General features: G+C 37.9%; 1 protein-coding gene across 2 annotated transcripts in view; it reads left to right on the top strand.

The window, feature by feature from the left end:
- The window catches only part of LOC107096194 (DENN domain-containing protein 3-like), a 34726-nt gene that overhangs the window by 5348 nt on the left and 13999 nt on the right, over positions 1-15379 (top strand). The window contains exons 2-19 of one of the 2 annotated variants that reach the window (XM_015392744.1): positions 2777-2896; positions 3108-3254; positions 3348-3483; positions 3713-3828; positions 3916-4046; positions 4652-4763; positions 4851-4970; positions 5059-5157; positions 5252-5371; positions 5762-5877; positions 6620-6775; positions 6849-6945; positions 7033-7136; positions 9186-9388; positions 9460-9619; positions 10193-10349; positions 12197-12419; positions 13560-13639. In XM_015392744.1, coding sequence (XP_015248230.1) covers positions 2795-2896; positions 3108-3254; positions 3348-3483; positions 3713-3828; positions 3916-4046; positions 4652-4763; positions 4851-4970; positions 5059-5157; positions 5252-5371; positions 5762-5877; positions 6620-6775; positions 6849-6945; positions 7033-7136; positions 9186-9388; positions 9460-9619; positions 10193-10349; positions 12197-12419; positions 13560-13639 — 2379 coding nt within the window. In that variant the 5' untranslated portion in view covers positions 2777-2794. Of the gene's footprint in view, positions 1-2773; positions 2897-3107; positions 3255-3347; positions 3484-3712; positions 3829-3915; positions 4047-4651; positions 4764-4850; positions 4971-5058; positions 5158-5251; positions 5372-5761; positions 5878-6619; positions 6776-6848; positions 6946-7032; positions 7137-9185; positions 9389-9459; positions 9620-10192; positions 10350-12196; positions 12420-13559; positions 13640-15379 lie in introns of both variants that reach the window. The other variant, XM_015392745.1, reaches the window with a different exon arrangement.

Below are 15379 nucleotides of genomic sequence, written 5' to 3'. Positions count from 1 at the left end.
TCGTATTGATATTAGTATCGCTCAATAGTTGCAGTCGGACATCGCTTCTATATTATATATATTTTTAATATTAATGGATGTAAAAATGATCCAAAGTCCTTTATGGAACTCAGGGATCAACAGTCTCTCTCCATAAACAACCTTCAGACTCAATCTAAAAGAAACTATTTTGTTTGTAGTTTTACAAGAAAAATCCTTATTCTAAATGTTTTTTTAACTACACTGAAGAACTTTTAGAAGAAAAAAAATGTAAGCATTTTTGTAAGACGTGGTTTAGGTGAATTAGGGAAAAACAATCTAATTCCCTCCGTTATGTTTGGTAGAGGATCTGTAATCATATCAAAGATCAGATAAATGACTCACATGCTTAAAGAAGAAAATTTTTATCTACCGGTATTATTTTTAGGTAAATTAAAACATTTTCTTTTGACTGAACTGAAGGGCTGTAAAAACAGAGTGATTTAAAAAGGGAACATTTTTTTTACCAAAGGTTTGGAAATATCTCAACATAATTAAAACAAATATCACATTATTTAACTATTTTTGTAAATCAAATTATAGCTGGTTTGTCCTTCTTCTCGACTATAAACAAATGATTCAAACAAAATAAAGTTAATGTCACAGTAATGAACACCCAATAAGCCTTAAATAATCTTTATTGTAAAGTTTTCTTATAAAGATTTTACTATTTTGGGCCTTGGTTAAAGCACTCCATGTTTCAAGACCTTAAAAAATCCCCTGGAATAAAATATAAGAGAGACTTGTCCAAAATCATCACAGATGTTTCTCTCTGTTTTGCTTCAACCTTGAAAATCCTGGAAAAGACAAAGAGTTGATCCGTTTTTAACAAATGGTTCACAAGGATCACCAACAATAGTGAATATCACTGAATGTCACCAAATTACTTTCAATATAAAAGATGATCTAAAAGGATACAGGAAACTAGCCAAAAAAAAAAAAAAAAAACATTTAAAAAAAGGTTCAGTTACAGTAACCTGGTTGTGTGTGGTTTTGATTCTTCTGGTGATCTTTGTGGTTTTTCGCACCAGCAGCCAAACTCAACACATCTGCTCTGCGAATGTAACGCTCCATGAGGTTAATGAGACAAAAGGTTCCGATAGTTTTTAATAGACTCTCCTTATGTTTTGCAAATGCATTCAACCAAGCTGTTGTTTTGGGTTATGTAAAACTCTGTGTGGGATATTATCTTTGAGATGACCCATCAGTGCACCCTCACAGCAGTTTGAGTCCTTTTGTTTGGTGATGTCAGATGTTTCCAGTCAAGTAAAAGGTGAGTTACTATGTTTTTGTGTGTTTGTTTATCTGTAAGCAGGACTGCTTGAAAAGTTATTAACAGATTTTAATGAGTTTTTTTTTTTACCAGGGATGCGCCTCATGCCAACAAACAATCTGTTAAAAAATTTGGTAATGATCCAGATGGAGAGTTTTATCTATAGGTATAAGTCACAATATGGGGCAATATCTTCTACTTGCTGGAGGTTTGCGTTCTCAGTGCTTTTCTAGTTTTAAAACTGGTTTTGTAGCAGGTATTAATATATATTAGGGCTGCAATTAACGGTTATTTTACTAGTTGATTAATTTGTCAATTCTTTTTTCATTAATATTTAAAAGTTTCCTCAAAGAAGATTTTTCTAATGCAGAATTAAACCCATGTTTCCACTTGAGGAGTTCTGGGAAGAGCACATTGAGAGAAGAAAATGATATTTTTTTTTCAGGTTATGTTTTTTTTTATTTCCAGTTTTGTTATATTTACACTTAAAAGTGTCAGCTAAAGATATTTTTTTAGAGTCTCTATACTCCAGGTAACAATTAATTCATTACTAAATTAGATGATCATTACTTCAATAATCGATTTATCTGATTAATTGTTCCAGCCCTAATGTATATTAAAGATATAGGGGAGGATTTTCCCTCATTTTTGAAAAGATCCGCCCTCTCCACTTAAAAAAAAAAAGTGCAATGGTACGACGGTCGCTCGGATGGATCTAATCTCACCCATATTTATTCATAAAAACGTTCCCTGCAAATAAGAGTACTGGTACATAAAAAAAAATCATGACATGCATGTCTGTGTGTGCTGCAGAAATTTAGATGTGTTTGCGGGGTATATAAGGATCTGTGGCCACCTTAGAACTACTAACGATGCAAATTAACAAAATAAATAAACTTCCCTGGAAAGTTACAATATAAAGGTAGAATACTTTTATACCTCCAGATAGATAGTACAACTATACCTGTTGAGTATAAACCTTGCAGCCGCTGCAGCAGTGCATCATACACTTGGTAGACACTTTTTCTCTCATGACCCTCGGCCATTTTCAAAGAACCGCAGTAAGAAAGAACCAGCTTCATTGACTTTTTGAAACCGTAGCTCACCACACATATACGCCTGAAAGTGTGCATGTGCAGAAAAAGATGGCTAACGGGACGAGCAGGTAGGACAGCCTTACGTAAACATATCACCAGAATGATTGACAATTAGGAGGACCACTTATTTAGATGATCCACCCAGAAAAAGAACATCCTTCCCTATACCTTTAAGTTATAACAGGTCAAAGGTCACCTGCAGCCCTAACTTTATCTTTTTAGTGTAACTCTGGATGGATATAATTTATCACACATAGCTAATCTTTATCCAAATCTGTACATTTAACTATATATATAAAAAATATTTTCATATGTACATATGTTTGATAAATATTAATAATGATGCTATCTTATCAAAATGTCTCCTTTGTGTGTGTGTTTCTAGCAGTTTGTGAACTTTGATGTGATGGCGGAGCTGCCGTCTGGGCTCCTGGAGGCCTGCGTTGTGGTTGGAGCTCCCAGCGATAAACTTCGAGAGATACAGCAAGTGTGTCTACAGAGAGACAAAGTGAGATGCAAAAAATATTTGTCCTAGGCAGCAGATACTGACTAAATCAAAAGGCAAAAACAACAGAAGTAGATAAATCGGTTTTTAGATTGGTTTGGGATTTATACATTGCATCAAGTGGTTTATCTTCATAGTGATGGAATAATGAACCCTTGTTGTATATTTTTTCCCCTAATCTGTGTTGAAGCATCCAATTTTGCTGCCCCTACAGCACACCAAGTTAGACGAGCTCCCCCTGTTGGATCCTGAGGTACTGCAGGTCCACGCTCCGCCCTTCGTTTCCAAAGAGTCCAACTCGAACCATGTGATTGGTCCAGCTTTTAGCCGCGTGCAGAAAAGAAGAAGCTTCATCAAAAAGGTTTTCTTCAATGATGGATTCATTTTAAACGAATATAAAAAGAACAACACTTTTACCAATCTTTTTTTTTCTTTTTTTTTATGCAATTTACAGAAGAGGCGAGATCGTCCTGCAGAGGGAGTGTCTAATGGAGATTCACGCAGTCGTGCCGAAACCTCGTCGGCAACAGAGGACATCAGTGTTCCAAAAGATCTGGACCTCATCGCTTTGCCTCAGCTCTGTTTTCCTGGTACTCTCTCCTTTTTCTTAAATCGAAACAGGTTAAATAATAATATACCTCACTTATAACCAGTCATTTTAGCAGTATTTAGTGCAGCTTTGTTCTTTTTTCTTACCGTTTTGCCCCATTTCTGTTTTCCTTTTGATATTTGTTCCAATAGCTGCTAAAAAAACCTTTTATGGTTTGGGTTCTAAGTCTTGATATCATCATTCAACCGTTTATTATAATTTTTTCACAGGCGGTCTTCAGCTAGCCAGTGAACAGAAAGACGACGCTTATCACTTCCTGGTTTTTACCGACCTGTTTGGTAATCGAACCCACGGGGTTGTCGTCCAGTACTACAGAGCTGTCCAGGTACAAACACTTTTACAGATTGAACGACAAAACATTGAAGACGATCAATTCTGAGGTGATATACTGTAGTATTGTTGTCTTCAACAGTCTGTTCAGGAAGGTTCTCTGCAGAATGGCCACAGATGGAATGCAGCCAAGTCTCGTCTGTATGCTCCCTTTGCTGTGTGCATCATCTCCAAGTTCCCCTACTACAACGCTCTAAAAGACTGCTTGTCATGGTAACACATTTAGTTGGTAATGGGTGGATCTTTGGACTACTGCTTAACATATTTATATGTAATCTATAAACACTGTAAACCTGCTGCAAAAGATCCAAAATAAAGATATTAATGTTGACTATCATCATTATGGAAGTAATATAGACCTGACTCTTTTCACACAAAGTGATGCTGCCTTTCAATCAATTGGTTTTACATCTCATGTCAGCAAAGCTACACAAAATTATATTTTAAATAATAAAATTATTACATTTGACAGAAGTATTTTGCACATCTAATTATAGGAAATGAAAGTAGAATATAAACAAATACTTTAAGGTCTTGTTCTCTGTTCTGTTAAACAAGTCAGACACTTTTTTAGGTTCAAAAGAAAGATGCATAACCATCCATCACTTAATGGTAAACTTTTTAATTTGTATCGTAAAACCAGGAAAGGAAAATAAGGAATCTTTGCATGAATGCTTATGGAATCTGGAATAAATGTTTTGGGATCTAAGCTACAGAACTGGATGTCAGAAATCAGCCGCCTAGCTTTAAATAGGACGTCTGTAATGATCAGTTTTCCATTGCTGCTGCTATTAAATTTGTTTTTTTATTGTTTCCAGTCTGCTGGTACAGCTGCGGACAGCGAGGCAGGCTGATGTTGAAGAAGCAATCAAGGAGTTTTCAGCCAAGCTGTCCCTTGTTCCATTGCCCCCACCTGGACAGCTGCATGTGGTCTGGATATATTCCTGCTTTTCTTTCACCGCTCCCTCTTGCCTTCTACTGTAGACCTCAACAGTAAAAGGCTTTTCTCTTCTTCAGTCTTTCAGTCTTCGTCCTCTTCAAGTGGTTCTCCCGTCCAGAGACGATGTGGACAGCCCAGTTATCGACATCGACCTCCACCTTCCGCTCCTCTGTTTCACTAATGCAGCTCTGCTCCAGGTAGTCAAAATAACAGACTCATCGGACATTTTGAAAAATGTTTATTGTAGAAAAGGCTAATGAGTTTTTTCTCTGCTGTGTTTTCTAGGTGCTCTCCTGCCTTCTCCAAGAGCAGAGGATTGTTTTTTTCTCCTCTGACTGGGCCAGACTAACTTTGGTTGCAGAGAGTTTGCTGCTCTACCTGCAGGTTTGTGGAAGAAGTTTTTTTTTTTTTATATATAATTAAAAAAACATGTCAAACCTTATTGATTTTTTTTCTTCCTTCCTTTTATTTGTTTTAGCCGTTGTCCTGGCAGCAGCCTTACGTCCCAGTCTTGGCTCGAGGAATGCTGGACTTCCTGATGGCGCCGACCGCTTTCCTGATGGGCTGTCATGTTAATCATTTTGAAGATATCGCTGCAGTAAGTAAACTGGTGCATTTAGAGATATAAAAAATCTATGTTTTTCTTCTTTTTTTTTGGTCGATTTATTTTTCTTTGAATTAAGAAAAAAACTCTTCATCAAACTGCTATTTATCATAGAAAATGTGTGGCTCTTTGCCATAAAATCAGCACCTGATGTTCAAATCTGAGTTTTATAATCGGTTTGTACAGAGTAAACCACCATATAGAGTTCAACAATAGCCTCTTATTCTCAGCGTCTTCATCTTTATTCCGTGTCTGAGGCTCAGCTCACATTCTCACAGAAGCTCTCTGTTCATTAGACTGAGCCCTTCTCTGTAAAACTGCTGTAATGAATTGTTCCTACTGTACAAATGCTATGTGCCTGTATGTCTTTATCTTTGGACATAGGAGACAGAGGACCTGATCCTGGTGAATGTGGATGACGGCATCATTCAGACATCATGGTCTGAAACCGTGGACCTCCCCACCATACCTCTGGCTGCAGCAGAGTGCTTCATTTCAAGGTGATGCATGCAAACACCCAATCGGAAACTAGTGTGTCAAATGGTCCCTTGGAAAAGTATTTACACTCGCACTTCTTAAATATTTTTCATTTCTTTTATAAAATCACAATTTTAACATATATTACTCACTATATTTTAAAAGAATATGCAAAGAAGTACAAAGAAAAAAGTAAATGAATTGAGGTATTTAATTGAGGATAATATAAAACGTAAAAAAAAAAAGAAAAAACGCCTGATGATTCACCCAAAAAAGCAGTAACCATGTTCAACCCTAACAATGGAAATCCCCATGTTGACATATGATGATGCCAGTGTCTTTATATTTTTACGGTCAAGGTTGTAATTACATGGATGGATATCATATCTATAATAGACGCATTTTGAAATATGTATTTTGTCAGTTTTTCCCAGTTGAACCCAAACCCTGCTGATCTAAATAAATTGTTAAACCATTAATAAAATGTTTTGATGTCAATTGCATCTGCGCAAAGAATGTGGTTTGGCTTTAATTAGCTGATCTTGACCTGCATATCTCTTGGAATATTTATAAGCTCCAAATTCCTTTCTATTGTAGTTTTTTTTTTCAATACGCAGTACTTTGTACTACTTTTTTTTATTTGTTTATGCTATGCAATAAATATATCAGTTTTGGTTAAAAGGTTTTTAAATGAGAAGATTTGATGTTGGTTATTATCCGATTAAAGCATTACAAGACTAAATCTGTGTGTTTTGGGTTTTTCAGGGCAGAGTGCTTACAGCTGCAGTACGATTTGGAGCTGTGCCACCTGGGAGCAGGAACAGATGTAAACGGCCTTCGCTCCCAGCGCAGAAACTGGCAGAGAAAACTCAATATCCAGATACAAAACATCGCTATGGAATTGGTGGTCAATATTTTCAGGTGAGGCTCCACTGACTGGTAAACAAATTAGACAGATTCAAAGTCTCACTGGTTTTTCTGCTTTCTTTGTCAGAGGGGTCCAGGACTTTTTAAACCATGAACATCGAGTTTTTAACAGTGAGGAATTTCTTAGAACAAGGGAGCCTGAAGACCAGCTGTTTTACAAGAAGGTACAATCTGTTGTTGTTAAATTAAGATTTAGACACTGGTTAACACACTAACCTGTGACTGTGTGTTTGTCAATGCTTTGTTCTCAGGTATTAGAAACTCATATCTTTCACTCGTTCCTGCGGGACAGGCTGAACAGGAAAAGGGACTCCTTCAGCTGCATGGAGCAGATGATACGAAACCACGCACACAGGTATGATGCTGGTATGATGTCACTGCTGATGAGCTGCCACAAGTTAGAGAAGATAAGAATATTTTAGTTCTTTTTAGGAAAAAAAAGGTTTCGTTGATTTAGCTGTTTTTTATGGGATTTTTTTTTTTAAATCACGTTAAAGGAGAAAGAATTCCTCCCGGCCAATGAGTGGCGCACTTGTGCTCACCAGCTCTTGTTTCAGTTTTTAATTGTACTGTTTGCCAGCGAGTTTCCAGATCCAACCTATGCTAACAAAAACGTTTAACCGGCCATCTTTGTTTGCTTCTCTTTTTGGGCTTAAAACGCAGAAAAGGAAGAAGAAGATGAAGAAAAAGGCATTTTTTAGCTCTCTTATCTGAGTTTTCAGTCTCACAACAAACCCATCTTAAGACTCCATCTGGTGACAACCATCGGGTCGGACCAATGATATGCCAGCAGCGTTTTTTGAGGCGGAACATGTAGGAATGACTATAGTCAGAAGGGATTTGCCAGGACATTAGACATGGCTATGCTGGAGCACTCACCTGTCGATACCGCAATTGACTCAGTTTTGGCTAAAATAGCGACAATTTCTCATTTAAAAAGGAGCAAAGAGCAGCAACTTCTGCATTTGTAGAATGTCTTTGCTTTTCTTCCAACAGGATTTGGAAAAAGTTTGATTTCTATATTCATTATTCCGCTAGTTGGGAAAATGCTCAAGAAGCTGCATGAATCGCATGATGCGATTGGCTGGAAGCATATTATGGAAGGCGGGTGCTAGCTACGATCACCCAATCAGCTCAAAGTATTGTACTAAACATCCCTCCTTTACACGCACAGACTGAACGGCAGCCATCCCAGAGTGATTACGTAGAACTCAACTCCGTTCTACACGTATCAATCTAGCTACTGCCAGGTTACACTTATGGAGCTGCTAGGATCTGACAAGGTGTGACTTCAGCCAACTATTCTCATTGATGCAGAATCCTCACAGGTCCACCCTGGCATTGCTTTCAGAAGAAAATATCTATTTGGGCTACGTTCACAATGCAGTCTGAAGTGACCCAAATCCAATTTTTTTGCCCATATGCGACCTGAATCTGATCTTTTCATGGTGGTCTGAACAACACAGATCCGATTTTTTTTTCCAATCCGACCCAGGCCACTTGGCTATGTGGTTCTGAATCCGATACAAATCTAAACATTTCAAATGCGACCTGTGTGTGAACGGCCAGGTCGGATTTATCCGACCTGAACGTCATTAATACCCGACAAAGGTCACTATTATGCGTCTTGCTACGCAGAAGCAGCAAGAAAAACAACAACCATGGCAGATGATGAATCAGAGAGCAGTATTCATGTTTAACCATTTTCAAAAGATTTTGTTTTTATGGTTGGAAAAGACCACTAGATGCGCGCCATGTTTACTTCGGGGGAAAAAAGAGCTTGCTGGCCTGTGACGTCACTGCGTTCTCTACTGCGCATGCAGGACACTTGCGTTGTATGACTGCAGTTCACACAGGAGATCTCATACAAGTTGCATAAATTTGAAATATGAATAGGAACACACAAAAAAAAATCGGATTTCACAAAAAAATCGGAATTGAACATCAAGGCCTGCAGTGTGAACGTAGCCTTGGACTTGTCAGTATTTAGTAAACATTTATATACTTAATGTTTTTCAGTAAAATAATTATGTTTATTTTGCATTACTAGATTGTTTTGTGGATTTTTTTTCTTTTTTTTTTATGAATCTTTTTACAGATACTACCCTCCCCCCGTGGCGAACATGGGATCAGAGAAAATAGATTGATGGGATTCTATTTTCAATACTGACCAGTGGCTTCCTTTGTGTCTAACAGCCTCTTTCCTAGTTGGTTCTGATCATAGGATGTTAGAAGTTCGAGGGAATTAGTTCAAGAATATCTAACTATAACTATAAATGTTGAAATATGTTTTGTTTGATTTGTTGAAATCATGGTTTGAATATTTATATCTGCAGGTTCTCTAGCCTGATTTAGCTGTGTCATTATCAAACTAATAAAATCTGCTTCCTGACCCTGTTTGCAGGAATCGTGCAATGACTGAGTCTCCACGCCGTCCTCCTATGTCTGAAATGTCCAGGAGTGGCTACAGTCGGTACACTAGTCCTGACAGCAGACTGAGCAGGAGACTGGGGGCCAGTCTGCCGAATCTGGACCAACCCATGAAGGAATCCACGGGGGTGAACGCAAAGAGACTACTCTCCGTCCGAAAGATTAGTCCTGATAGTGGTCAGTACCAGTGATGGAACCCAGGAAATCTGAATACTGGATCATTTTTGATGCAATGATTTTCTTTCTAGGGTTGAAGTTTCTTCAGAAACCTTTGAAGATCTTCCGTCTCCCAGAATTTCCACCTCCATTGGCCTATCAATATGTTCAGAACTATTACTCTGACATGGTTTCATCATTGGGGAAGGCTATTAGTGCGACGCCACCTGATGAATCTGCTCTGTTGGCCAGGTAGATATATGTTTATTTCTTTAAAGCAAGAAAAGATTTAAGGAAATCAGGCCTGATTCAGCAGAAAGTGAAAAAAGACAGAAATCCCAACATCTTGAGTCTGAAGTTATGCTGCAGACACAACAAAAAATCCTAGTTTTACCTGCCAAGCTTGTTTTAAATACTTTCCTCTGACTCAGCAAAGATCACATGATACAGCTGTTAGGTAATACTAGTAAAATGCAGCAACCTTACCGTTCAATATTTAACCTTAGTGGTGAGCTCTCTCCTTCTTTGGCTTTTTAATGCGAAGTATATGAGCAGGATAGATCTTCTTTTTTTCCTCATGGATTGTCCTTTGTGTCTTTGTTTAAAAATAAAATAATTTGACTAGAAAAACCGGTTATTACTCATGAGTCATGAACATTTTATCATTATATCTTGCTGTTGTCCTTTTTTTGTTTGTGTTTTTAGTTTTTGTGGGTTAAGCAGCTGCTTTTCAAGATTTTACAGTTGTTAAGTTAATTAGCTGACCTCTAGATGGCAAGTTTAACCCGTTTGGTTCTAAATGTTTTGCTCCCTTTCTCTGTCCAGATACCACTACCTACGGGGCTTGGTGAACACCGTGTCCAACAGGCGCCTGGATGCATTGGAGGATTTTCACAGTCTTTATAAGACGGATGCAGAAATCTTTCCTTCTCAGATGGTTAAGTCATTGATGGAGTCCCTGCCAGATGTTGAACGGGTCCAGGTTGGTTCACGCCGGCTGTGTCCGAATGTCCACCCTAATCGCTATATAGAGCACTATATAGTGGCTAAGCCATTTTAGATGAGTGTGCGAACATCTAGTGGTTGAAAAAGTTGTGGACTCGAAATTTCCAACGATGCACCTTGAAAAGAGGTGATCATCCATGATCACTAGACGAGCAGACATATCCCAGATTGCTTTGCGAGAGTTCTCCTTGTAAAGCATCATGAGATTTGCTGTGGCAGCGACGGAGATGGTGCAGGCACCTTGCAGTGAAGCACAAACCCAGTTAACTGCTCGAACGGTCAGTTAACTCAGTTCACTATAAAGTCCACTATAGTGTCCCAGCTCTATATAGGGATTGAGGGATTTAGGCGTTTGGGCAGATGTCAAAGTCAAAGGGAAGTCAAAGTATGAAATAAAAGAATAAGGGGCTAGAACATGCTAGCAGCAGGCAGAGGTGTCAAGTAACGAAGTACAAATACTTCGTTACTGTGCTTTAGTACACTTTTTAGGTATCTATACTTTACTCCATTATTTTTTTTTCTTCTTACTTTTGACTTCTACTCATTACATTTTCACACAATATCTGTATTTTCTATTCCTTACATTTTTAAAACAAACGTAACTCGTAACTCTTGGCTTCGGTTTAATATTTATAAATATTTATTTCATGTCATGTGCACCATCCAATGCAGATCATTGGCACCATCCACATCTAGTGAAAACTAGTGTAATTGGTTGAGTCATAGAATGCAAACACTCATTGGTTGGCTAAAGGAAATCATCAGAAGCAAGCAAACATGAATTGTCTATGCCATGCTACAATTTTCGATTCAGAAAAAGATGTTGAAATGTCTGAAAGGTTGGACACAGGCGAGAGCATATCAGGAGATGGAGAAAGAGATCAACAAGACCTTCCTCATCCTTGGCCATATCTCAAAGAATTTATCGAAATAGTCGAAAAATTTAGCTTTCAATTCATTTTTTTTTTAAGGTTACTTTATACTTTTATACTTTAAGTAGGTTTTGGAGCACTTACTTTTTCACTTTTACTCGAGTAAAGTGGTGAAGTTGATACTTCAACTTTTACCAGAGTGTTTTTAAACTGCAGTATCTATACTTCTACTTAAGTAACAAATGTGTGTACTTTTGACACCACTGGCAGCAGACATGACGGAGGACAAATGTCCCAACTTCACACATTTTGCCATTAATTTGCCTCATTAAAACTGCTCAACCAATGAAGAGACTGACATCAAATCCATCAGAGCCGAAATAACGAGCTGGCGAAGCCTCATCTTTTAGTAGAAGCTCTTACTGCTGCGGGCTAACAAGCTAACAGGAGCTAGCATTGTTCTTTGTTCCTACTGCAGGGGCTATATGTAGAGCTCCCCCTACAGGTCTGGTGGGAGACATTAGATATCGGCAGCTTATAGCCCGGTGCAACTTATATATGTACGTTTACTTCTTTTTTTTTTAAGTGGGCATGGTGTATAGTGAGGTGTGCTCTATAATCGGAAAATTTGATCATTTTTAAAAACTAAAAGGAAAGTTAGATACGTGATACACTAAGTTGTGAAGTTTTTTTTTTTTTACCAATTATGCCCCTTTTGTTAACCACTTTATATTCACTCGTTTCGCTATTTTTATATAGGATTTGATCAAAACAAAGCCGTTTGTAAATGTTAAGGGCAAGGAAACTGATTTAACTCCCTTTGCATCTGTCGGATACATCCCAATACATTTAAGCTTGTAAATGCAACAGGATATTAAAGGCTTTAAGGTTGGGAATCTATTAACTATTAACAGAAACAACTTAATATTGAAAAGCAAAATCCTCTCCTCAGGCGGACAGAAGGCCAGAGATCAAACGCCTCATCAGCCGGGTGAAGAGGGAACAGGAGCGGGAGCGTGCGACCCAGGGCTCTGAGCAGGAGGAAGCAGCAGTAAAGCGTTTCCAGCTGCCGAAAAAATACATGCACTTAGAGGAGTTTGTGAAATGTGTCCAGGAGTCTGGCATCGTAAAAGACCAAGGAACCATCCACAGACTGTTTGATGCCCTAACTGTAGGTGAGGAGGGGACTTTTGTTATATATGTTTGTTTGGGTAGTTAAAATTTAATGAGGTCCAGATTCTTTATTACTTCACTGCACTTTAGATTACGGGGTTTTTTTATAATCTCAAGGCTTTGGACTACATTTTCTTAATAATTGCATAATTTCTCTTTCCAGCTGCACCCCTTTTTTTTTTTCTTTTTTTCCCTTGTCCAGGTAAACATTTATGTCTTGGGTTAATGATTAACTTTTTCCTTTTGTCATAGACATTTTTAGTGGAAGCCAAGGTTTCACTTAACCTTTGCTCTACACTAGTTTGTCCGTGTGTGTGTTTGTAGATTCTGGAAATATTCCAACACGGATCTAATGTGAAAAACATTTGAAGTTGGCTCCAGTGTATTCATACCATTCAGCAGCAACTGGGATCTTAGAATATTTCTCAAGAAAGTAGGAAGCAATTTTCTCTCGTATTGAGATATTGACATTTTTTGCTGTAGATTGTTTTTGTTTTTATCAGACAGTTGGTTGAATGTTGCGTCATTGTTTCCATTTATTTATTTTTATACATTTTGCTAATTTTGAGCCATAACAAGAACACATGTAAGATAAAATAAAGCTTCCTTTATATAAGGCTTAAAATGTAAAACCAAACCTCAAAGTGTTTTTACTCTGGGCTCTTTTCTCCCCTCCATTGTTGTCGGATAATCATAGAGTGTTGCTCATACTAGCATCTTTGGATTTAGATAGTTTGGAGATTAGTGGTTGAAAATGCTAGGATATATTTTAAAACTTCTGTTGAAATTGAAAGGAGTTAGTTTTAAATTTGCAAGGGATAAAAAGGATAATTATTTTTCAGTATACCTATCCTGTACGGCTCAAAAAGTCCAAAAACGGCCTCTGTTCTGCGGTTTTGATGAAGACCGCCTTCTGTTGCTCACTCTGCTGGCATGTTGGCACATCAAAGAGTCTGAAAATCCTAGCTCTGCCACCAACCAGATGTTGAACTTGGTTAAATTCAGTATGAGAGCAGCAGAGCTGTTCAAACAAGACAAACGCTCTCTCAGCAATTTTAAGGTAAACAAAATGTGGCTCAGCTGAGCCGGGGAACTTTTCAGCATCTGTATTTGATCTCTGTTTTTATGTGTGTTTACTGCAGGTCACCAGAAGCAGGTTGGTCCGGACTTATTCAGGGTGTTTTACACCATCTGGAAGGAGACCGAGGCTGAGGCTCAGGAGGTCAGTACTGTACTGTTATGAACAAAAAATAAGTCATTCAACAGTCAAAACTATTTCTGAAAATAAAAAACACTTCATATGCTCATTTATGTTACACTAAATCCATTTTTGAAATGCTTGCTTAGTAAAAGTGTTCTGCTTTATTTCTTCCTTGCATTAACAAAGCAGAAGCCCAGATATACGAAGCCTCGATCATGCCTATCCAGTTAAGCTGATGAGAGCAGCTTGGTCCAATTATAGCGTCACATTGTGTTTGCTCTGTCATCCAACTCCAATAGAGCACAGAATTTATAGAGAAAAGTGCTGCCTCACAGTGACCTCCACACACAAACAGCAGTGAGACACTCCTCCACATAGTTTGAGAACAATAGGACTGTCAGGGAGGAATCAAGTTTTCAAAGTTGTTGCTGCATGAATAGAAAATAGAGATGTGTTAAACGCATGGCTGAAAAAAGCAAAGGAAGAACTGATTGAAGCTGGATCAGATTGTTAAATCTCTGGACCTTCAAATATGTGTTATATTTATTAACAGCCTCAAAGGTTTCTGTTTTCCTTCCCTTGCTGTGTTTGCAGTTAAGACTTCTATCATCTTCACTAAATGACTGAAGCTCTTGAACTTCTAATGCAGGATCCCCACTCAAATGTGGAGGAAGTGTTTTCTGTTTAAACCAGAATGGCTGTACAGCAGGTTGCTCCATTTCCTTTTTCTTCTCTTGCATCAAAATTTCCATAACGTCTCAACGCATAGATTTGTTTTATGTAATCTCTGCAGCACAGACAGCTCTGGGGTTGGAGTAACAAAAGCTTTTTTTTATTAAACTGCATAAATATAAATCCCTGTAATTAATGCACAATGAACTGTTTGAACGTAAAAAGAGTATATTGGACCATTAGGGATGATTTAAGAGTAGATATATTGTGTTTGAGGGATTCTTTCTGTTAGTTATGATTAAAAAAAATACATTTCTACTCATTTATAAGAAAAATAAAGAATGATAACATCAGCACTACAAGGCCTTGCTTATATAATCACACCCCATGACATTTTATTTAAAACCTTTTTTAACTTTCATGGGTCAAACACAATGTAATGCTTAGCTGTTAAAGGGGAAGTAAAGGATACCAAATAATACAGCCATGCTGTGCTTATCTATCCCTGAATGTCCAGTTCAACAAAACAGCCTCAGAAATACTCAATAAATTCATATTGTCTGAAATTTAATCCAATTGTAAATAAAGTTCTTATTTAACAGTCTCTTAGGTCAGGAAGAGCATGAATTAGGGAAGCAACCAAGAGCTCCCTGGTATCTCTTTAGGAGCTGCAGAGATCTTAAGCTCATCTAGGAGATTTGTTCAATGGAGCCAATTTCTTATTTTTTCCACACATTTAAATCTTCCAGCCTCGGCTGGAAACCAGCAGCTACATTTACGCAAGCACACTATCAGTACAGCGATGTATAAAAAGAAATTGTAGCTTCATGCTGTGCAGATTTTCAGTGTTGATGGGGAGATGGCTGGACCCTTCAGCAAGACTTTGACCATAAACATAAAACTGTCCGTCCCGCCAGAAGCATCACGGACGATGGACTAGCTCAAGTCCAAACCGTTTCAAATTCTGTGGTAAGATTTAAAAGTAGATTTTTGCTGATGTGTTGAGTTGAGCTTTCCATCCATGTGCAGCTGTGCCTCATTTTCAATCTGATTCAAACTGGTCATCATTTTGTTTGTCAAATCAAGTCC

This window comes from Cyprinodon variegatus, unplaced genomic scaffold (assembly GCF_000732505.1).
Source record: "Cyprinodon variegatus isolate N-32 unplaced genomic scaffold, C_variegatus-1.0 Scaffold605, whole genome shotgun sequence".
In the NCBI taxonomy this organism is placed as follows: domain Eukaryota; kingdom Metazoa; phylum Chordata; class Actinopteri; order Cyprinodontiformes; family Cyprinodontidae; genus Cyprinodon; species Cyprinodon variegatus.
Note: the sequence above shows the minus strand (reverse complement) of the source record. Positions and strands in the feature narration are given on the sequence as shown.